At 37.8% G+C, this 23,359-nt stretch overlaps 1 protein-coding gene across 1 annotated transcript in view; it reads right to left on the reverse strand.

Annotated features, from left to right (window-relative positions):
* The window catches only part of LOC132382390 (DNA-binding protein RFX7), a 124,886-nt gene that overhangs the window by 53,038 nt on the left and 48,489 nt on the right, over positions 1-23,359 (reverse strand). The window contains exons 3-4 of the mRNA XM_059952532.1: positions 12,832-12,914; positions 10,596-10,718 (exon numbers count right to left, since the gene is read on the reverse strand). Coding sequence (XP_059808515.1) covers positions 10,596-10,718; positions 12,832-12,914 — 206 coding nt within the window. The remainder of the gene's footprint in view (positions 1-10,595; positions 10,719-12,831; positions 12,915-23,359) is intronic.

Below are 23,359 nucleotides of genomic sequence, written 5' to 3' on the forward strand. Positions count from 1 at the left end.
AAAAGGAAAACAGCCGGCTCCTTCAGAAAGATTGAAATGTTTGATTACACAACAGATAATTGGTTCTTGTGCACTGAACAGATTGAGCAGTATTTTGAAGCAAATGAAATAGCCAATTGAGTACATTGGATTGAAAGGCATCCAGTTTCCTTAGGAGTTTAACTGCTTCAACCACACCAGCTAAAATGAGCTTTGCTGATATCATGAAAGTAATGCATGAATACTTAGTACTGAGACCAGTGTTGAGTGCAGAAAGCTTTAGGTTTCATAAGCGAAATCAAAAGGAAGAACAGTCCACTTCGCTTATGTGGCTGAATTGAAGAGATTTTCTGAGCATTGTCAGTTCAATGAAAGGGTAAATGATGCACAGGGAGATTGTTTAGTTTGTAAAATCTTACAAGAAAGCATTCAAAAACAGCTCCTAACTGAAGCACTATTCACATTTAATAGAGCAATTGAAATAGCTGTATCAATGTAAGCAACAGCCAGAGATGGGTTGCAGTGAGGATGAAGGTATGTGTGAACAAAACTGTAATGCCTAAACAGAAACCTGCCTGGCCAACCGTTATGTTACTGTTTTAGTAGGGGCTCACATACACCAGACTAATACCAATTTAAAGGCAAAACTTACAGCAAATGTAATAATGTAGGACGCATTCTAAAAGCATGTCAGGCAGACAAAAATGGACAGCACAGGAAGAGAAAAAGTTAAAAATTCAAACAGTAGTTTCAGAAAGAGCACTAATCTACATGCTGTTGATGTGAAACCTGATGCAAGTGACATAGGACCAGTTAGCCTCGAGATTTACCAAGTGAAAACTATGTCCAAAGACTCAAAATACATTATCAAAGTATGTATGCAGTATGCAACCATGAAAGTTGTCTTCCTCACAGACAGCTACAAAACAAAGAAAACCATGGAAACCCTTCAAAGAAAAACATCAATCCACTCCCCTCCCACATGAAAGAAATCACATAAATGACAACAGAAAAGCAAAAACACAGAAGATAAAACAAAAATTGGAAAATAGTCCAGGTACATTCATTTCAGTTCAGTTCAATATCTGCAGGTAAAATTGCCCAAAATAGCAACAAAAAGCGAAGTAACCAGAAATAAGAAACACATCATAACGTGAACTACAGAGTCCAATCCACAAACATTGATTAAACCTTGCCCAAGACTCAGAACTCTGGCACCATCTTCCGACAGCATCGAACACAGGGACCTTCTTTCAGGAGCAGCAAGCAAGAGGTTGGTAGATGATGCTGAACACCTACTTGCCTCGATAATGGGCTCATGCTCCGTCTCCAAGCTTCTCAGCCTCACGGACCCCTCTCAGAGACAGCAAAGCTCCAGATCACTCAAATGGTCTGAAAACACACTATCTAAATATATATCACAGGCTCCACCACATTTGAAAGAAAAAGATGTAAAATGAGTGAAAGAAATAGTTTCATGAACTGTCTGAAGGATGTCACCCTTGGTCACGTTGTTTGCTGGTGCCACTTCTTCATGAAACAAGAATTAGGATTTACGCCAGAAGTGACCAGCAAATTAATTAAAGTGGAACTGAGACAGGCTTGGCTGTTTCAGTCATTCCACAAAATGAGTCTGAATGGCATTTCAAAGATACTGAACTGAAGCCTGCAGATATCTAACCAAGAACATGTACTGAGAAAAGATAACTCATCGGAGCTCTCAAGATGGCGCTCATGGGGTGAGGCTGTATTAGGCTTCCCTCCAATCGTTTTACTCTTTTTACTTGCAATCACCCCCTAACTAACCTATTTATACCTACACTAAAGGGGTTGATATTTAAGAAATACTGTTCAGCTTTTTGAATTATTTTTCAACTCGTCAAAATGGCTGGGAAATCACGAGAAACTAAAGAAGCGAAACTGGCTAAAGAACTGTTAACTTTGGATGCAATCGGGAAACTTATGGATGAGAGACTGGAGAAAAAACTCAGCCCAAGGTTTTCTCTGCTTGATGAAACTTTGTAGACAGTCGACATAAGTCTTCAATCACTTAAATCAGAAATTCAACAACAACAAGCAAGAATTTCAGCTCTTGAAGAAGCCACCCGCCAGAGAGATCGTAAAATTGAAACTTTGGAACAAAAGCTGTCTTCAACTTCTCAAGTGTTGGAATGTTATAAATTCAAACTTATTGATCTTGAAAACTGATCTCGAAGACAGAACCTACGGATAATCGGGCTCCCGGAAAATGTTAAGAAGGGTGATCCGGTTGAATTTTCCTCTAAATTCTTAATGGATGTCTTCAGATCAGATGTTCTGGATACCCTTCCAGTAATCCACTGTGCACACCGCACTTCACGCTTAAAACCAGCTCCAGGTGAGAAACCACGGCCAGTAATTCTCCAGCTTCACTATGCTCTTATTAAAGATCGCCTGATTCGAGCTGCCCGACAGAAGGGTATGATCAACTTTCAAGATTTCAAGTTTTGTATTCTGGAAGACTATAGTCCTAAAGTTCTGGGGGAAAGAAAGGCTTTTAAACTGGTTATGTCAGAATTCTAACGGAAAGGCTACAAACAAGTGCTGTTTTTCCAGCGCAACTGAGAGTCATTCTTCCCAATGATTCTCGTCAGCTGTTTAAATCTCCAGCTGACGCCCAAAGATTTCTCGAGGAACAGCACCTCTCTACTACGAGTTGATTATTTTTAATGGCTTTTTACTGTTTTGGATTTTTCTTTTAAGCTAATAATTAGCCTATAGATTCGGACCTTTCATAATTTGAAGATCCTTATGTGATGACCATTGTGTATTTTTTTTACATGTTCAAGGTCTGGTTTTGGTTTATTTTGAGATTTTTAAAATTATTATTCTTTTGACTTTGAAAGCTACTAATTAAATGTCTAAGTTTGTATACAGTTTTGCCTTATATCTTTTATGCTGAAGTATTTAGTCTTTTTTTGAACTTTCTCTTTCCAAGATGTCATTTCTTCTTCCCATAAGACCTCAGTTCTTGGACATGTCATATCCATTCGGGTATGTCTGAACAAGACTGATGGTCTTTAGAAATATTAGTATAACGCTATCCTGTTTTAGGTTTTGACTGTTTAGTACTTTTTTTCTTCTTTCTTTCTTAATCTTGTCTCTTTTTTAAAATAATATTAACTTTATAGTTTTATCCCTGTTTTACTAACCCTTTTACTTTTTTTTGAATATTTTTGTGACTGTTTTTTCACTTTTTTTCTGAGCTGTCATCTTGAGAGATAGGGGTAAAATTCGTGTTAGTTTGCCTGCTCGCCTCTCTGTTTTTTTTCTTGGGTTTCCGTTGGTGGGGGTAAGGGGGGGGGGGTTCTCTTTTGCTTTTCACTTAGTTTTTCCTTCATGGGCTGACTTGAAACTACCAAAATGTCTGAAGTGTTGTAACTTCCGGTTCCTCTTTGAACCTGCTCTCCTCTTCAGGATTCATGAGTTTATCTTCTGTTTAACCTTGTGAGTTTACTACGATAAATATTAGCAATATGGATAAGATTATTAACTTTGTTTCTTGGAATACAAATGGTTTAAATCATCCAATTAAACAGAAAAAAATATTTAAAGTATTCCACAGAATGAATGCTAATATTATCTTTGCACAAGAGACTCATGTGAGGAAGAAGGATAGTCAATGTTTTTTTAGGTTTTGGAAGGCCAACAGTAGCATTTGAATTCTCAAGCTAAAGTAAGAGGCGTTTCTATTTTTATAGACTCCTCAACCTCTTTTATACATTATGAACAATTTCAGACCCACAAGGTAAATTTCTGCTCCTTACTGGTTTACTTTTTAACCAAAAGGCTGTTTTAGTTAATGTTTATGCTCCAAATATTGACTGCCCTGAAGTGTTTATTTACATCCTTCCCTAATTTAAATGAGTATATGTTGATAATGGGTGGGGATTTTAACTGTTGTTTAAATCCCTCGATGGACAGATCTAAGTCCACTCAGGTTCTTCCGAATAAATTGGTCTCTCTCATCAACTCCTTTATGGTTGATTCTGGAGTCTCGGAGATTTGGCAATTTTTACACCCCAAGGATAAAGAATTTTCATATTTCTCTCATGTTTATTATAATTACTCAAGAATTGACTATTTCTTTATTGATCATCGTTTACTTACAGCCGTTATTGACTGTGACTATGACTCTATTACTATCTGTGATCATGCACCTTTGAAACTATCTCTTAAGATTCATCCTCAAGTGTTAAACCATGGCAGTTCAACTCTACTTCAGGACTCAGACTTTCTCAACTTTATTAAACAACAAATTGATTAGTTTTTTTCAACAAACTTTACAGAAGAGATTTCTAGTGGAATATTACGGGACACTTTTAAAGCATTTATCTATGGACAAATTATTTCATACTCTGCTGGAGTCAGAAAACAAATTAACACTAAATACCTATGTTGGTTGATAAAATTAAAGAAATTGTTAAGACTTACTCTGTGACCCCTAGTAAAGAACTTCATAAAAAAAGAGTTGAACTTCAAATGGAGCACAGTTTTCTATTATCCTCTTCAATTGAAAATCAGTTAATTAAATCTAGGACTCAGTTTTATATATATGGGGACAAATCTGGTATATTATTGGCTAATCAACTGAAAACTGCTTTGGTTAAACGGAAGATCATCAAGATTTGTAAACGAGATGGCACTGTGACTATTGATCATAAAGAAATAAAGCCTTTCAAGACTTTTATAACTCTCTATATCCATCAGAATTTTCTGATGATTCTTCCATAATGGATGAATTTTTAAGGAAACTGAATACCCTGAAATTAACAGCCGAGGATTGTGTATCATTAGATGCACTTGTTGAATGTGTATCATATCGACCTATATCTTTGCTGAATATGGATTCCAAGATTTTTACCAAAATTTTGGCCACTAGATTGGAATATATATTACCTCAAATTATTTCTGAGGACAAGACCAGATTTATTAAAAATCGTTAATCATCTTTTAACATTAGAAAATTAATTAATATAGCTTACACTCCTTCATCTAAAATCCCAGTATGTGTCATTTCCTTAGATGCTGAAAAAGCGTTTGACAGAGTTGAATGGCCATACTTATTTAATACATTACAGAATTTTAATTTCAGCCCGACATTTATATCATGGATTAAATTAATATATTATAAGGCTTTGGCTTCGGTTCTTACCAATAATCAAAGATCTCCCTTTTTCCAGCTGTTTCGTGGCACGAGGCAAGGCCTCTACTATTCAAGTCCTCTACTATTTGATATTGCTTTGGAACCCTTAGCCATTGCTATTCGTGTCTCCCTAATATTTTTGGTATTACCTACGGGGAAGGGACATGTAAGCTATCATTATATGCTGATGATTTGTTACTATACATCTCTGATCCTGAGAAATCTATTCCTGTTATTTTATCTTTGCTTGCTTAGTTTAGTAGCTTTTCTGACTATAAACTGAATTTTAATAAGAGTGAATTATTCCCATTAAATATGCAAGTTGCAATCTATAAACATCTACCATTTAAAGTTGTTACAGATAATTTTACTTATTTGGATATTAAAATCACCAAGAAACAAGGATTTATTTAAAGTTAACTTTTTACCTTTAATTGACCAAATCAAGCATCTTATTACTAGATGGTCCCCATTATCTTTGTCATTGGTTGGTCGAATCAATGCTATTAAGATGATAGTTTTACCTAAATTTTTATATTTATTTCAAACACTACCAATTTTTATTCCTAAATCTTTTTTTTTGATATTATTGATTCCAAAATATCCTCATGTGTGGCAGAATAAAAATCCTAGATTAAGTAAAAAATACTTACAGAAGCCCAAGAAGGAAGGTGGTTTGGCTTTGCCAAACCTAAGACTTTACTATTGGGCAGTTAATATTCGATATTTAATATTTTGGACACAGGAATCGGTGACATTTCAAAGCCAACAATGGGTAAAATTGGAGTGTAAATCTGTACAAGAATTTTCATTGTTTTCTATTTTAGGATCTTCGCTTCCCTTTGTTTTATCTAAATTGAATAAACAAATAACTAACCCTATAGTTAAATATACGAATATGGTTTCAATTTTGTAAATTTTTTGGCTTGAATAAGTTCATCTTATCAAGCCCTATTATTGCTAACTTTTTTTTCAGCCCTCTTTTATGGACCAAGCCTTTGTGCTATGGAAAACGAGAGGTATTACATGTTTTCGTGATTAATTTTTAGATAATAGCTTTATGTCCTTTGAAAAGTTGTCCAATAAATATAATTTGCCTAAAACCCATTTTTTTTTAGAAACTTACAAACTATAAATTTTTTGAATGTTACAGTCCTTTCTGAATTTATGCTCAATTGATATTATGGAAAAAAATTCTAGCTCTGAATCCTTGTCAGAAGGGTTTAATAGCTGTCATTTATAATATGATCATGAAAATACAACCAGGGATGTCACATAAAATTAAGAAGGAATGGGAAAAAGAACTTCATTGTCTTTTACCTACAAAGCAGTGGGAGAAAATTCTACAGTTAGTTAACTCCTCTTCTATATGTGCCAAACATGCCCTAAAACAATTCAAGGTTGTACATAGGGCTCATACGTCCAAGGACAAACTTGCTTGATTTTATTCTCATGTTAATCCAATCTGTGACAGATGTCACTCTGAAGTTGCCTCATTGACTCACATGTTTTGGTCTTGCCATTGTTTGCAAAATTACTGGAAAGATCTTTTTGGCATTATTTCAACAGTTCTGAATATCAAATTGCAACCTCATCCTATTACTGCAATTTTTGGCTGACCAATGGTGGATAACAGTCATTTATCCCTCTCAGCCCAGCGGATGATTGCATTTGGCACATTAATGGCTACAAGATCTATCCTATTGAACTGGAAGAAATTAATCCTCCAACTACATTTCAATGGTTTTCCCAAACTATTTCTTGTTTGAGTTTAGAAAAAATTATTAGTGTCATTTTTGACCCCTCGGTTAAATTTGAAGAAACCTGGAGACCATTTATCCAACATTTTCATGAGTTAAACTGACCTTTCCCAAACCCTTTTCTTATCATCTTTAATTATTTGGATAGAGGTGTGGAGTTACTGACACTACTGTGTACACTTGATATGATACAATAGCCCATGTCAGTTAGGTTTGTTTTTTTGGGGGGTATTTTCTCATTTCTCCACTTTTTGTAACATACTATGAGTTTGGGAGGCTATTATATGTGGATTATTAATTGCTTGTATTTGTATTCTAGCCTTTCAATTATGCACTCTCAAGCTCTCTGTACTCGATGTTTTTCTTCTTATGCTTGTTTGAAAACTAATTAAAAAAATTTTAAAAAGGAAGATAACTCATGAAGGAATGCCATTTGAGACAGTAAAATATAACAACCTACAAGCCACATTGGACTTGTATATGGTAAATGCAGAAAGATCAGCATTGCATAGCATAATTGACTGAGACAACTACAACTTGATTAGAGATCCATCCAGTATTTGCATGCCACATCCCTTGAAATAGAGTCAATTGAAACTGAATTAAGAAAGGTACTGCCAGGAACTGATACCGAGAGAACGATGCTGCTCACGGGAATCACAAAAGTGATGAAAACAGTGGTCCAACCACAACAGCTTTAGTAGGCAGCATATCCAAGAAAGATTCTGATATGTTAATTGGGCATTTACTTGCAAAATGTGGCTTGGTTCTAAGCAGGAAGAGAATTCAAGGAACTTCAGGAAAATTGCAAGCATTCAGCTTTTGCGAGAAGACGACCCAGAATCTATTCTGCATGCATTAAGATTATTGCATGAACTTCGAGTGGGAGACAAAAAGCTGTTTGTACAAGTAGATACAAAGACAAAAGCTGAACTGGATGAATGGAAGGCCAAAAAGAAATGAGTCAATGGAGATATGAAAACCTGAGGTTTCAATAGATTATGTTGTGGATGAGGAAACCAAGAAAGATCAGATCGTATTGGGAGAAATAGAAGGATTAATAAGAGAGTACTCCAGCGAACTAAATGCACCTTCCCAATCTCAAGATGCACATACTAGAAAGAAGAAAAAGATAATGAAAGGGAAAACAAAAAGTTGAAAAGGAGGTAGATAGAAGGAATGGGAGCGAGATAGAGAAAGGCGTGAAACATAGAAGGAAAGTCGGGAGAAAAAAAACAGAATAAAGAGAGAAGTAGCCAGGACCAGAAGAGAAGCAAAGACTGAAGTAGATCCAGAAAGAAAAGCTGAGAAAAGATGAAGAATGGGGCCTGGAGCAGTCAGAGCCACGACCTGCAGTCTCGGTCAACTCCTACAACCATCAGGGAGGAGGCTCCAGAACCTGACATTATTTTCGCAGCCACAAGTCTCACCTGCCAAGCATTCTGACCTTCCTTGTCAGGAAAGATGTTATCCCACAAGAGTAAGAAATCCTCTACAGCGATTAAATCTTTAGGCCTGAATGGGCTCATTTAAAATTCACTGCGTTTTGGATGTCTATATAGTATAATAGTATTATCAGTATAATACATATACAGTGGATCTATATAAATTGAGATGCATTCCACAATGCCTAAATATTCAGCCTCCATCACTTTGCTCACATAAATGAGTATTACAACTAGGGCTTTTTGATCAATTTCACTGATAATTTTTATTTGTGAATCAGCAGTTCAAAAGTATTGAACCCCTCGCCCCCCCTTTGCTCAGCACTTAGGTGAACCATCTCTCACAGCAATTATAGCCAGCAGTCTTTTAATGATTGAGAAATATTTGCTCATTCCTCTTTGCAAAATTGCTCGAGTTGTGCCAGTTTCATTGGGGAGTGACAATGGACAGCAATCTTGAGGTCTTGCCAAAAATGTGCGATCCATCGTGTTAAGGTCAGGACTCTGACTGGACAACTCAAGGACATCAATTTTCTTCACTTGAAACCACTTCATGGTTGCTGTGGCAGCATGTTCTGGGTTGTTGTCCTACTGAAAGACGAAATTCATCCCCAGTTTAAGATTTCTGGCAGAGGCAAGCAGATTTTTATCCCGGATCTCTGTGTTTATAGCAGCATTCATTTTCCCATCAACCCTGACCAGATTTCCAGTCCCTGCTGCTGAAAGCATCCCCATCCGACCATAAGATCTTCTTCCACAACTTTACAGTCTCTTCTGACCGACACTTTACAAAGTCTTTACTGGCAAGGAGATGCTTTTCATTTTGTCAGTGCTTCTTCCTTGCCACTCTTCCATAAATACTCTTTTTGTGCAAGGCCTTAGAAATTGTGGAGCCTTGAACTTCAACTCCAGTTGCAGCCACTGACTTCTGCAGCTCACACAGGGTAACTCAGCATTACAGTAGCCTTTTTTACAAGTGCCATGCTTCTCCAGTTACTAAGTTTGGAAGGAGGGCCTGACCTAGACAGTGTGGCTGTTGTTTTATATTTTTTCCACTTTTTCACAGTAGACTGCATTGAGCGCCAACATATGTTCAGTGTCACTGAGATGGTCTTGACCCTTCCCCAGTTTTGTGCTTCTCTGTTATCATTTCCCTGACTTACTTTGAATGCTCTTTTGTCTTCATTTTGATCTGATCTGTTGAACATCTATCATGCTGTTGGACCTTACAGAGAGAGAGGGTATTTATTCTTAAGAATTCATTGAAATCAGACGATCCTCCAACTTTGTACAAATTGGGTGAGCTGGTATAGTAATACTGTCTATTTCACCTGAAGAAAGTTAATGTAGTAATTACAAAGAATACTGTTTCAGCCTCACAATGCTGGTTTTTAATTTTTAGTTAATTGCTAACAGATCTTGGAATTTTTCTTTTGATTTGACACGATACCCAATGCTTTGAAGATTAGCTCAGAAAATCATTCTTCAATATATTGTAAACTTAGAAAGTGAGATCGTAAAATGTTAAAATATTTGTGGGAGCTGAAATGCACTGTATATCGAGTTAGAATCAAAGCGAAGGGAGGAGTGTTATGTATTTAATATATCAGTAATATTTAAGTAATATCGTAAATATGTTGTTTGATAAGCATTCTTTGTTTAACTAATTCACTATGGTTATATGTTCTAAGTATATGAATGACATACTATTATGCTGCAACGGCATATGCATGCACCTCGATTTAAGTAAAAAAAAACAGTTGGTCACACATTATGGACTCTCTACGTTTTCCTTTCAATTGGTTTTATGTTTTTGAGTGACAAAATACAACAGTTCCATACCATCTGAAATGCTATTTTCATAACCATGATTAAATTAACAAATAAATTATATTCGCCAAAAAGGAAGAAAGAGGAACATAGGTTGTTATGGCTCCGATCAGTTATGTTAAAGAATATAGTGTCAGAGAGAAATAAAGGTTGAAGAAGAAGGTGGAAGTTCAAATTGGCACAGGTTAACTTCCAAAATATCCAACCTACCCTCAATTTAGATTTTTTCTCCAAACAAGATCTATTTAAAAATTTGGAACATTTACATTGAACCAAAATGGCATATACTGCAAAAACAAAACACATAAATCATTTAAAAATTAAAACTCAGGCTTAAATTATGCTTGTAGCTATATAACTTTCATGATTATTCAGGATTTCTAATGCAATACCTACTTGTATTCATCATAAACTTCTTGCTTAGGCAGTGAAGTATCTGGGTGGTCCTCCAAGTGATTTCGGATCCAGTTACATGCATGCATTTGTTGGGTGCGACTAGATGACAAAGAGTTCGGATTGCTGCAAATAATGAGAAATATTAACTGGTCACATGAAAATTAAACAAGCTATACAGTGGAGGTTTTCTTGTTTTAATGAATAATTACTCAAAGGATTACTATTAAATTTATCCTTTTGTAATTTGCGATGTTAACTAATGAATAAATTAATTAGGCAATTTTCAGCTGCAATGAAAACTTTGATAATTGAGATAATAAATCTGGTGTATCTACAGTAAAGCTTACTTCATATCTGAGTAAAAATATGCAATCAGCTTTACTGCTATGTATGTAACTGTCCAGCTCAGAGAAATAGACTAATTGACCAAATTAATTAGTTTTGAACCTCATACAGCCTTTCTTCAGCTAACATAATGTATCTCTCATTCATACTCCCTCAAATATATCTGGGTTCCTCCTCAAATGCAATATTATTTGCCTCAGTGACACCTTGATATGGCAAGTTTCACATTCTAAATTGCATTAAATAATAGTTCCTGAGTTGTCCTATAGTTTAATTGCGATGGTCATTTATTTATTACCTCTAGCTCCATGGTATTCTTGTTCCCGTAGTAAAACGCCTCCTATCAAACCCTCTCACTTTTATTGGGATGTGTTGTATTATGGAAAATATATAACAAATCCCATTAAAATTGGATTATTGATGATTATTTTAGACAAACACCTTATACGTTTCAATTCTAGCTACCATCAAGCCAGATCTATATAACCATATAACAATCAGAGCACGGAAACAGGTAATCTCGGCCCTCCTAGTCCATGCTGAACTCTTAATCTCACCTAGTCCCACCTACCCGCACTCAGCCCATAACCCTCCACTCCTTTCCTGTCCATATACCTATCTAATTTTACCTTAAATGACACAACTGAACTGGCCTCTACTATTTCTACAGGAAGCTCATTCCACACACTCCTTCTATAGGAGGACAGCAAACTGGAAGTATCTTGCCATTTAAAATAATCAAGCTAACAAATGAATCAAGCTAACAGGCTTCCAAACTGCCACTTACAGCTCCATTATTTGTAAAAGGAAGCCAGCAATGAACTGCTTACGATAAAATTGCTCAACAGGCTAACTGATAGAAAGTTGACATGGTGATGAGGTGTAGAGTAAAAGAGGACATGCCTCTGCCCATTACCCCTCATGCACATTGTCACCTGGGCAAATAGCACAAGAGGAGAATGAACATTTTCTTCCATCAAGTTGATCTCTTGAACTGTCTGGCACCACAAAAAGGAAGCAACTCCAAAATTTTCAATACTATTTTCAAACAAACTCTCAGATCATGAAGGCTTCCCAACTGATATAATTTCCCTTTCTTCCTGCTGCAACAAGATTAGAAACTTAGAGTGAATCTTCTATTAATTAATGATATCAAGGGTGCTTCAACCTATGGTATCATGCTGAATTCCCCTTTGTCTGAAAAAATGGCTCAGTGTACAAACTTCAAAAATGTTCAAAGATAGACTGCAAAATTAACATCTAGCATGAAACTCCACAAACAAGCTTCTTCTATAATGAGCAGAGTACTAAAAGGTTAAGTCATTCGCTTGTAGATCCAGCAAAATAACTTGATAAATATAGACTGCTAAAATTAAGCTTCTAAGGTACTATTCCAACATGCCTTGGACCATGTGACATTTAGTTGTCAAACAAAACAAAATGATTAAATGGTGTACTACTTTTGACTGGTATTTCAAAAGTTCATGCTGTCATGTTTATAACAAAATCATTTATTTTTCTCTGTGTTTAATTAACTTGATAGCATTTGCTGCTGCTGATTTTTTCCACAATTAGTTACTATTTATAAACATGTAGCTCCTTGAAAAGCTAAATAAAGAGCAATAGAATATCCATGTTGGCTTTACCTTTTGTTCCCATGTGACATTTACTTGTCACAAAACAAAATCATTCAATGGTGTACTACTTTTGACTGGTACTTCAGAACTTCATGCTGTCATGTTTATAACAAAATCATGTATTTCTCTAAGTTTAATTAACTTGGTACATTTGTCGCTGCTTAACACAATTAATTACAATTATTAATTATTATAAACAAGTAGTTCCTTGAAAACCTAACTAAAGAGCAACAGAATATCCACGTTGGCTTTACCTTTTGTTTCCATTGCTGGGACCAGAAGGCAACTGAAGGTAGAGGTAGAGTTTTTCTAGATCTGTAAACTTCATCACTTCTTGCTAAAAGCAAAAATGAAGATTGGTTGTGCGTTCAAATATCGTTTAGAAAGTAAGCCGCAGGGACAAGTGAAGTGCAAATCTTTCACTTCCATCTGAGTGTTACATTAAACTGGTGTCATCACAGCTTCATTGGAAAACACCAAGCCAAAATGAACAATGTGATATTGTGGCATCTCCCTCTCTGAAAACAGTGCATCCCAAATCACTACTCATAATTCCACCCCCTCTTTTACCCGGGCCCCTCATTTCCCAGCTTCTATTACCAAACATCATAAATATATGTATTCTGATTACCAACACTCCTTGTCAATGGAAATTGTTCCTCTTCAATCTGTCTACTTTGTTATTGAGGTGTTCCAAAATTACATTATCCCTTCACCCAAGCACATGAATTTCTTTGGTCGAAAAGGAAACAACCAGGGGCAATAGCTTCAGTTCAATGCTGATAAAATTTTGCCTGTACCATTTCCAAATCCAACATTTCTGAAATACAGTGCCTAGAGCTAAACAAAATGTTCAATGCAACATTCTTGATTTTGTACTTTATTTATAAAGCTAAGAATTCTGTATTTTATCATTGTTAATTCTACATTCAGAACCCTTAGAATTTACTCAAATTTATCTCTACCATTAGCAGATCCTGCTCATCAAATGTTCCTGTACTGATGCTTAAATTATATGATTAAATTCCAGTATTACATTTGTCAAAGACCAGAGTCATGTAATTTGTAAAGCATCTGGGAGATGCATATATCCCAGTTGGATATGGTGAGTCAGTGTCAACAAAAACAAATTTCAAAGAAAATGACAAAAATAGGGATGAAACAACACACACAAAATGCTGGTGGAACACAGCAGGCCAGGTAGTATCTCGAAGGAGAAGCACTGTTGACGTTTCGGGCCGAGACTCTTCATGAGGACTAACGGAAGACACAGATACAAAGAGATTTGAAAGCAGTGGGGGAAGGGGGAAATGCGAAATGATAGGAGAAGACCGGAGGGGATGGGATGAAGCTAAGAGCTGGAAAGGTGATTGGCAAAAGTGATACAGAGCTGGAGAAGAGAAAGGATCATGGGATGGGAGGCCTCGGGAGAAAGAAAAGGAGAGGTGGGGGAGCACCAGAGGGAGATGGAGAACAGGCAAACAACTAAATATGTCAGGGACGGGGTCAGAAGGGGAGGAGGGGCATTAACGGAAGTTAGAGAAGTCAATGTTCATGCCATCAGGTTGGAGGCTACCCAGCTGGTATATAAGGTGTTCCTCCAACCTGAGTTTGGATTCATTTTGACAATAGAGGAGGCCATGGATAGACATATCAGAATGGGAATGGGACGTGGAATTAAAATGTGTGGCCACTGGGAGATCCTGCTTTCTCTGGCAGACCGAGCCACCATTCAGGGCCCCAGACAGTTCTTCCAGGTGAGGCGACACTTCACCTGTGAGTCGGCTGGTGTGGTATACTGCTTCCGGTGCTCCCAATGTGGCCTTTTATATATTGGCGAGATCCAACCCAGACTGGGAGACCATTTCGCTGAACACCTATGCTCTGTCCACCAGATCTGCCTCAGTCCACCTATCCATGGCCTCCTCGACTGTCAAGATGAAGCCACACTCAGGTTGGAGGAACAACACCTTATATACCAGCTGGGTAGCCTCCAACCTGATGACATGAACATTGACTTCTCTAACTTCCGTTAATGCCCCTCCTCCCCTTCTGACCCCATCCCTGACATATTTAGTTGCTTGCCTGTTCTCCATCTCCCTCTGGTGCTCCCCCCCCTCTCCTTTTCTTTCTCCCGAGGCCTCCCATCCCATGATCCTTTCTCTTCTCCAGCTCTGTATCACTTTTGCCAATCACCTTTCAAGCTCTTAGCTTCATCCCACCCCCTCCGGTCTTCTCCTATCATTTCGAATTTCCCCCTCCCCCCACTACTTTCAAATCTCTTACTATCTTTCCTTTCGGTTAGTCCTGATGAAGGGTCTCGGCCCGAAACGTCAACAGTGCTTCTCCTTATAGACGCTGCCTGGCCTGCTGTGTTCCACCAGCATTTTGTGTGGGTTGTTTGAATTTCCAGCATCTGCAGATTTCCTCATGTTTGCTCTTTAAATTCACTACTGTGAAGCCTGTGCCAGTGATGCCTACACTGAAAAAATAGGGAAGGACTTGTTTTTGGAAAAACATATAGACAGGGCTAAAAAATGTGAAAAGAACTTAAAAGGAAAACAATAAAAAGTTTTGAAGTATTTTTCGACTTTTAGGTAACAGTTCTGCACTCCATCTCATACTGTATCCCCATCACCATTAAATCTAGGACAAACAAATAAGAAACTAAAACTTAAGCCATGAACTTTATCACTGCTATCACATCTGAGAGATAGGCTCCAGACACTCGCAACCTGATATCCATCCTACCCACTCTTTAACATCCATACTTAAACTAGGAACTTATGAGGCACGTGAAATTCAGTGAACATTGAAGCCTTCAAATATAACAATACCAGCAGCTTAAGTATAGTGTACTGTAGAAGTCAACTACTAGGAGTGAAGTGTAAAATTCAACAGCAGAATATTAGGAGGAAAAAGAAAATAAATAAGGTAGAATAAAAAAGGACAAGACAAAAACAGAGAAAGTAACCTTTGATTAAAAAAGATAGAGCAAAGTTACTTGTACAAGATGCCAATTACATTATTTTCCACAATACAATGCTATTGCAGAAAATATGCTTTTGAACTCTACGTTACAAACAAAAGTACAGATGATGTACCATTTTGAAATATCTTCTCCATTAACTTCATGAATAACCATTCATTCAGTTTAACAAATTAATCTCTACCATAGGTAATCTGCTTAAAATGTCCACTCATACTGAAATAGCTGCCTATTCTTACTTTATTTACCCAAATCTTTGTTTGAATGAACTATGAAACAGTGTTTAAAAATGAAACATATCTAATCACAAAACAAAGAGGGAAAAAAACTGTAATTTATATAATGTATTTCATCATCTCCAGATGTCTCAAAGCCATCTACAACCAATGAAATCATTCTTAAAAATGTGAGGTCACTGCTGTAGTTTATGAAACACAACAGCCAATCTGCATGTAGCCGATACCATTAAAAGCAGTACGGTAAAAACCCAGTTAATCACTTTTAATTGGCTAGCTTAATAAATAAGGTCATCTATCATTTTTGTAAACACCAAGGAATATAAGCCCAAAGGCCTAAACCATTTATAACCATATATAACCATATTACAATCACAGCACGGAAACAGGCCATCTCGGTCCTCCTAGTCCGTGCCGAACTCTTAATCTCACCTAGTCCCATCTACCCGCACTCAGCCCATACCCCTCCACTCCTTTCCTTCCATATACCTATCCAATTTTACCTTAAATGACACAACTGAACTGGCCTCTACTACTTCTACAGGAAACTCATTCCACACAGCTATCACTCTCTGAGTAAAGAAATACCCCCTCGTGTTTCCCTTAAACTTCTGCCCCCTCTCAAATTATGTCCTCTCGTTTGAATCTCCCCTACTCTCAATGGAAACAGCCTATTCACATCAACTCTATCTATCCATTTCAAAATTTTAAATACCTCGATCAAATCCCCCCTCAACCTTCTACGCTCCAATGAATAGAGACCTAACTTGTTCAACCTTTCTCTGTAACTTAAGTGCTGAAACCCAGGTAACATCCTAGTAAATCGTCTCTGCACTCTCTCTAATTTATTGATATCTTTCCTATAATTTGGTGACCAGAACTGCACACAATATTCTAAATTTGGCCTTACCAATGCCTTGTACAATTTTAACATTACATCCCAACTTCTGTACTCAATGCTCTGATTTATAAAGGCCAGCATTCCAAAAGCCTTCTTCACCACCCTATCTACATGAGACTCCACCTTCAGGGAACTATGCACTGTTATTCCTAGATCTCTCTGTTCCTCTGCATTCCTCAATGCCCTACCATTTACCCTGTATGTTCTATTTGGATTATTCCTGCCAAAATGTAGAACCTCACACTTCTCAGCATTAAACTCCATCTGCCAACGTTCAGCCCATTCTTCTAACCAGCGTAAATCTCCCTGCAAGCTTTGAAACCCCACCTCATTATCCACAACACCTCCTACCTTAGTGTCATCGGCATACTTACTAATCCAATATACCACCCCATCATCCAGATCATTTATGTATATTACAAACAACATTGGACCCAAAACAGATCCCTGAGGCACCCCGCTAGTCACCGGCCTCCATCCCGATAAACAATTATCCACCACTACTCTCTGGCATCTCCCATCTAGCCACTGTTGAATCCATTTTATTACTCCAGCATTAATACCTAACGACTGAACCTTCTTAACTAACCTTCCATGTGGAACTTTGTCAAAGGCTTTGCTGAAGTCCATATAGACTACATCCACTGCCTTACCCTCGTCAACATTCCTCGTAACTTCTTCAAAAAATTCAATAAGGTTTGTCAAACAGGACCTTCCACGCACAAATCCATGCTGGCTACTCCTAATCAGATCCTGTCTATCCAGATAATTATTAATACTATCTCTAAGAATACTTTCCATTAATTTACCCACCACTGATGTCAATCTGACAGGTCTATAATTGCTAGGCTTCCTTCTAGAACCCTTTTTAAACAATGGAACCACATGAGCAATACGCCAATCCTCCGGCACAATCCCCGTTTCTAATGACATCTGAAAGATCTCTGTCAGAGCTCCTGCTATCTCTACACAAACTTCCCTCAAGGTCCTGGGGAATATCCTGTCAGGACCCGGAGATTTATCCACTTTTAAATTTCTTAAAAGCGCCAGTACCTCCACCTCTTTAATTGTCATAGGTTCCATAACTTCCTTACTTGTTTCCCACACCTTACACAATTCAATATCCTTCTCCTTAGTGACTACCAAAGAGAAGAAATCGTTCAAAATCTCTCCCATCTCCCTCGGCTCCACACATAGCTGACCACCCTGATTCTCTAAGGGACCAATTTTATCCCTCAAAATCCTCTTGCTTTTAATATAACTGTAGAAACCTTTCGGATTTACTTTCACCTTATTTGCCAAACCAACCTCGTTTCTTCTTTTAGCTTTTCTAATCTCTTTCTTAAGATTCCTTTTACATTCTTTATATTCCTCGAGCAATTCCTTTACTCCATACTGCCTATATCTATTGTAGACATCCCTCTTTTTCCGAACCAAGTTTCTAATATCCCTTGAAAACCATGGTGCTTTCAAACCTTTAACCTTTCCTTTCAACCTAACAGGAACATAAAGATTCTGTACCCTCATAATTTCACCCTTAAATGACCTCCATTTCTCTATTACATCCTTCCCATAAAACAACTTGACCCAATCCACTCTCTCTAAATCCCTTCGCATCTCCTCAAAGTTAGCCTTTCTCCAATCAAAAGTCTCAACTCTAGGTCCTGTCCTGTCCTTCTCCATAATTATATTGAAGCTAGTGCTATTGTAATCACTGGACCCGAAGTGCTCCCCAACACATACATCTGTCAGCTGACCTATCGCATTCCCTAACAGGAGTTCCAACACTGCCCCATCTCTAGTCGGTACTTCTACGTATTGTTGCAAAAAACTATCCTGCACACATTTCACAAACTCTAAACCATCCAGCCCTTTTACAGAATGAGCTTCCCAATCTACGTGTGGAAAATTAAAATCTCCCACAATCACCACCTTGTGTTTACTACAAATATCTGCTATCTCCTTACACATTTGCTCTTCCAACTCACGCTCCCATTAGGTGGCCTACAATACACTCCTATCAGTGTTACTACATCTTTCCCATTCAATTCCATCCAAATAGCCTCCCTAGAGGAGCTCTCTAATCTATCCTTCCAAAGCACCGCCATAAGATTTTCTCAGACAAGCAATGCAACACCTCCTCCTCTGGCCCCTCCTACTCTATCACACCTGAAGCAACTAAATCTAGGAATATTTAGTTGCCAATCACACCCTTCCTGCAACCATATTTCACTAATAGCTACAACTTCATAATTCCAGGTAGCAATCCACGCTTTAAGCTCATCCACCTTTCTTAAAATGCTCCTAGCATTAAAATAGATACATTTAAGATACTCTCCACCTTCTCCTCTCTTTTCATCCCTAACGATGCATTCAAATCTATTATCCTTTTCTTTCTTCTCCCCTACATCTTCGGGCTGAGCGTATCCCTTCTCCATCACCTGCCTTTCCTCCCTCACACATTGTCTACTTACTTGCTCTACTGGTGAACTAACCTCCTCTCCCATAGTTTCCTCAAATTGATTCCCGCCCACCCATCTTACTAGATTAAAGTCTGCCCTGTAGCCCTAGCAAACCTCCCCGCTAGGATATTGGTCCCCCCAGGATTCAAGTGTAACCCGTCCTTCTTGAACAGGTCACACCTGCCCCAGAAGAGGTCCCAATGATCCAGAAACTTGAATCCCTGCCCCCTGCTCCAATCCCTCAGCCACGCATTCATCCTCCACCTAATTCCATTCCTACTCTCACTGTCGCGTGGCACAGGCAGTAATCCCGAGATTACTACCTTTGCGGTCCTTCTTCTTAACTGCCTTCCTAACTCCCTATACTCTCGTTTCAGGAACTCTTCCCCTTTCCTACCTATGTCATTATGTTATTCTTCCTTTGTAGGACACCCTCTCATCTCAGGAGGCAGGTGAGTCTCCTTCATAATACCATTTTTTCCCGGTTAGGGGACTAAAATTGTACACAGTATTCAAGATAAAGCCTTATTAACACTCTGTATAATTTTTTAAAAATATTCCTATTTCTAGCTTTCATTGCATCGAAGGCTAAAATGCCATATGCCTTCTTTGTTGGACCCGCCTGCTAGCTTTTTCTGATTCATGAATTCAAACAATTAGATCCTTTGTACTTCACTCCCTTGCATTCTAAATCTAATTACATAATAATCTGTCTTTTGATTTCTGTTACCGAAATGCATGACCTCACACTACATTAACCTCCATGTGCCCACTCACTCAATCTATAATCCAGCTGCAAAATCACAGCAGCACCCTTATCACAACATCCTTTTGCTTATTTTTGTATTTATCTGCAAATTTGAAAACTTTAATAAACTGGAAGGAATGTAATGTAAATAGTAAACAACTTCTTGTTGATTCCTGCCATCGTTACCACCTTCCAGTCTATGAAAAGGACCCATTCTCTGAGACAGCTATTTTTCAATCCATTCTAACACCTCCTCTGATATGCACAAGATACCCAGAAGTCCAACTCAATTGTTCTCTGAAAGTGGTAACAGAGATACACAACACTCACATAGTGAAGGTGTCATGTGGTATGCTTGCCTTCATGGGTCAGGGCACAGAATATAAGAGTTGGGACATCATGTTGCAACTGTACAAAGCACTGGCTTGACAGCTTTTGGATTATTGCATGCAGTTGTGGTTGCCACATTAGCAGAAAGGATCCAGCTGCACTAGAGAAGGTACAGAGGAGATTCATCAGGATATTGCCTCGGCTAGAGAACTTCAGTTATGGGAGGAAATTCCATAAACCAGGCTTCCCTGGAGTAAAGGAGGCTGAGGGGTGACACACTTGATGTATAAAAGATTATGAGAGGCACAGAAAGAATAGACAAGTCAAAATCTCTTTTCCCATATTAAGGGAATCATAACAAGTGGGCATAAGATTAAAGAGAGAGGAATGAATTTTAAAGGAAATCTGAGGGGCCAGTTCTTTTACTGAGACAGTGACTGGTATTTGAAATGTACTGCCGGAAGGCAAGGTGGAAGCAACTACTGTTATTATGTTTAAGAGATAGCGAGACAAATACCCTAAGTAGACAAGGATGTGCTGAGCTGAAGGGCATGTTTCTGTTATGCATGACTATAAATCAAATCCAGCTGCGGTGAGCAAACCACAAGAGTCATAATCTCCACCTTTTTTCAATATACACACCCATAATTCTAACCCCAGCAAAACCTACTCATCCCACCTTTGCATATCCTCTACATCTGAACATAAGCCTTCAAGCCTTAGTCCACAACAAAATATCAAGAGAGCAATGTAGTTGGTTTGGCAATTTTTAAAAAAATCACTTGCTGAATTAAATAATATCAGTGTTCAATGAAATCACCTGGCAACTCTACCCACAATCTACCAACTGGTGGGTAGGGCAGATGCTAAAAAAGATTATGCTATTTGCATGAGTGAGTAATCAGATTCTCTTAAGGGAACACGAGAAATTTCCATTGTCAGACATAGTTAAAAGAAGGGTGAAGTTGATATCAAGTAGAAACCTTAATAAAGTGACTCAGTAAAGCCAATGGCCCATTATTGTAATACAATTTATCTCTCAATTCATTTGCCTTGATCATATCACTAGTAATTATGTAAAAAGTAGATAAGTATTACTTACAAGGAGAGATTAGATAGGTTGAGTTTAATTCTCTCTGGAACACAGGAAGCTGAGGAGAGATCTTATAGAGATTTATAAATTTTCAGGGGTATAATAGTCAAATCCACAAATCAGTGGCTAAATCTGTGGCAATTAGGACCGGTGACCCAGAACTCTACAAGTAAAGGTAAGACCTACAGAAGGCTATCTTACGAGTGAAAAAACAATTTAAGTGAGTTAGATGGAATAGGATGGATGTCAGTTCTGGCAGGGCTTGCAGGACATTATTTCTTACAAGGCAAAACCTAACATTGTAAGTGGCTATGATGCTTCACTCCCCAGTGAACTGAACACCTTTAATGTACACTTTAAAAGGGGGAATCAAATGATACCTGTGCCAATACTTGCAGCATCTGACAATCCTGTGACCTGTTATAGAGGCAAACGTCAGACCATCCTTCAAGATGTGAACCCTTGCAAGGCATCAGGACTTGACGGTGTACCTTGCAGGGCACTGAAAACTTGAGCCAATCAACTGTCTGGTGTGTTCAAGTACACCTTCAATCTCTCACTAAAGTCAGAGATTCCCATCTACTTCATAAGGACATCAGTCATACCACTTCCCAAGAATAGGATGAGCAGCCTCAATGAATATTACCCAGTAACACTCACATCTAATGAGATGAAGTGTTTTGAGAGGTTGGCCATAGCTAGAATAAACTCCTTCCTGAGCAAGGTCTTGTGCCCATCACCAATAGGTCTACAGTGGATGTAATCTCAATGGCTCTCCACTCTGCCTTGGACCACCTGAACAACAGCTAATGTTTATTAACTACAGCTCAACACCATCATCCTCTCAGTATTAATCAAAAGCTTCAAAATCTGGGCCTCCGTACCTCCCTCCGCAAATGGCCACTTGACTCATTGATAGACTAGAGTCAACGTGGATCAGAAATAACATTTCCTCACTGACAAACAACACTAGCACACATCAAGGATGCATGCTTTGACAAATTTCCACAGATGTACCATGAAGATCATTCTGACTGGCTGCACCAATGCCTGGTATGGAGGGGCAACTGCACAAGATCAGAAAAGGCTGCAGAGAATTGTAAACTCAGCCAGCTCCATCATGGGCATAGCCTTCCCAGCATTGAGGACACCTTCAAGGTGGTATCCATCATGAAGGCCCCTCACCATTCAGGACATGTCTTCTTCACAATGAGAAGTACAGACACACTCAACATTTTGGAAACAGCCTTTTCCACTCCACCATCAGATTTCTGAATGATTAATGAACCTATGAACACCACCTCAATATTTTCCTCTCAATTTGCACTATTTATTTTATATATTCTTATTGCAATTTATAGTAACTTATACATTGCACTGTACTACTGCTGCAAAACAGATGTCAGAGATAATAAACCTGATTCTGATTCAGAGAGAAAGCATGAGAACAAAAAAGTCTAAAAGATATAAGATGTATAACTTTTCATGTGTTTTTTAGTTACAAATCTTAGGCTCAACCTGAAATGTGTTTTGTATGTATTGTTTATTAGAGGGTTTTCTGAATATATTGCTTCTGAGGGGGAGCAAAGGAGTGCATTGCTTATTTGCATTGAAACATTTTTAAAATGAAAGAATGAGAAATGAAGATAGATTAAACATACACTTAGCACTTTCTTGTCATCGAAGTTGTATCTTAAATAAAGAAACCAATCTAATCTCAACATTAAACTGAATTACATTGCATAGTTGGGGTTATCATCCTTCTATTAAGATTGCAAATCTAATTGCAAGTGAATTGTAAGATTTATATCAGAGTTAATAATCCCACTTCAATAGTAGAAAAAGACCAAAGATTTCTCAATATTCTGATCCATTTTCTATCCTGAATGACTATAAACACACACATATGTATATATACAAGTGCACTTGAAAATAGTTATTTGTATTTGAATTATTTGAGATTACTTCAAAAGTAAAAACAGGCACAACACCATTTTTCTACATAACAACATAGAAAAATCTT

This window comes from Hypanus sabinus, chromosome 28 (assembly GCF_030144855.1).
Source record: "Hypanus sabinus isolate sHypSab1 chromosome 28, sHypSab1.hap1, whole genome shotgun sequence".
In the NCBI taxonomy this organism is placed as follows: domain Eukaryota; kingdom Metazoa; phylum Chordata; class Chondrichthyes; order Myliobatiformes; family Dasyatidae; genus Hypanus; species Hypanus sabinus.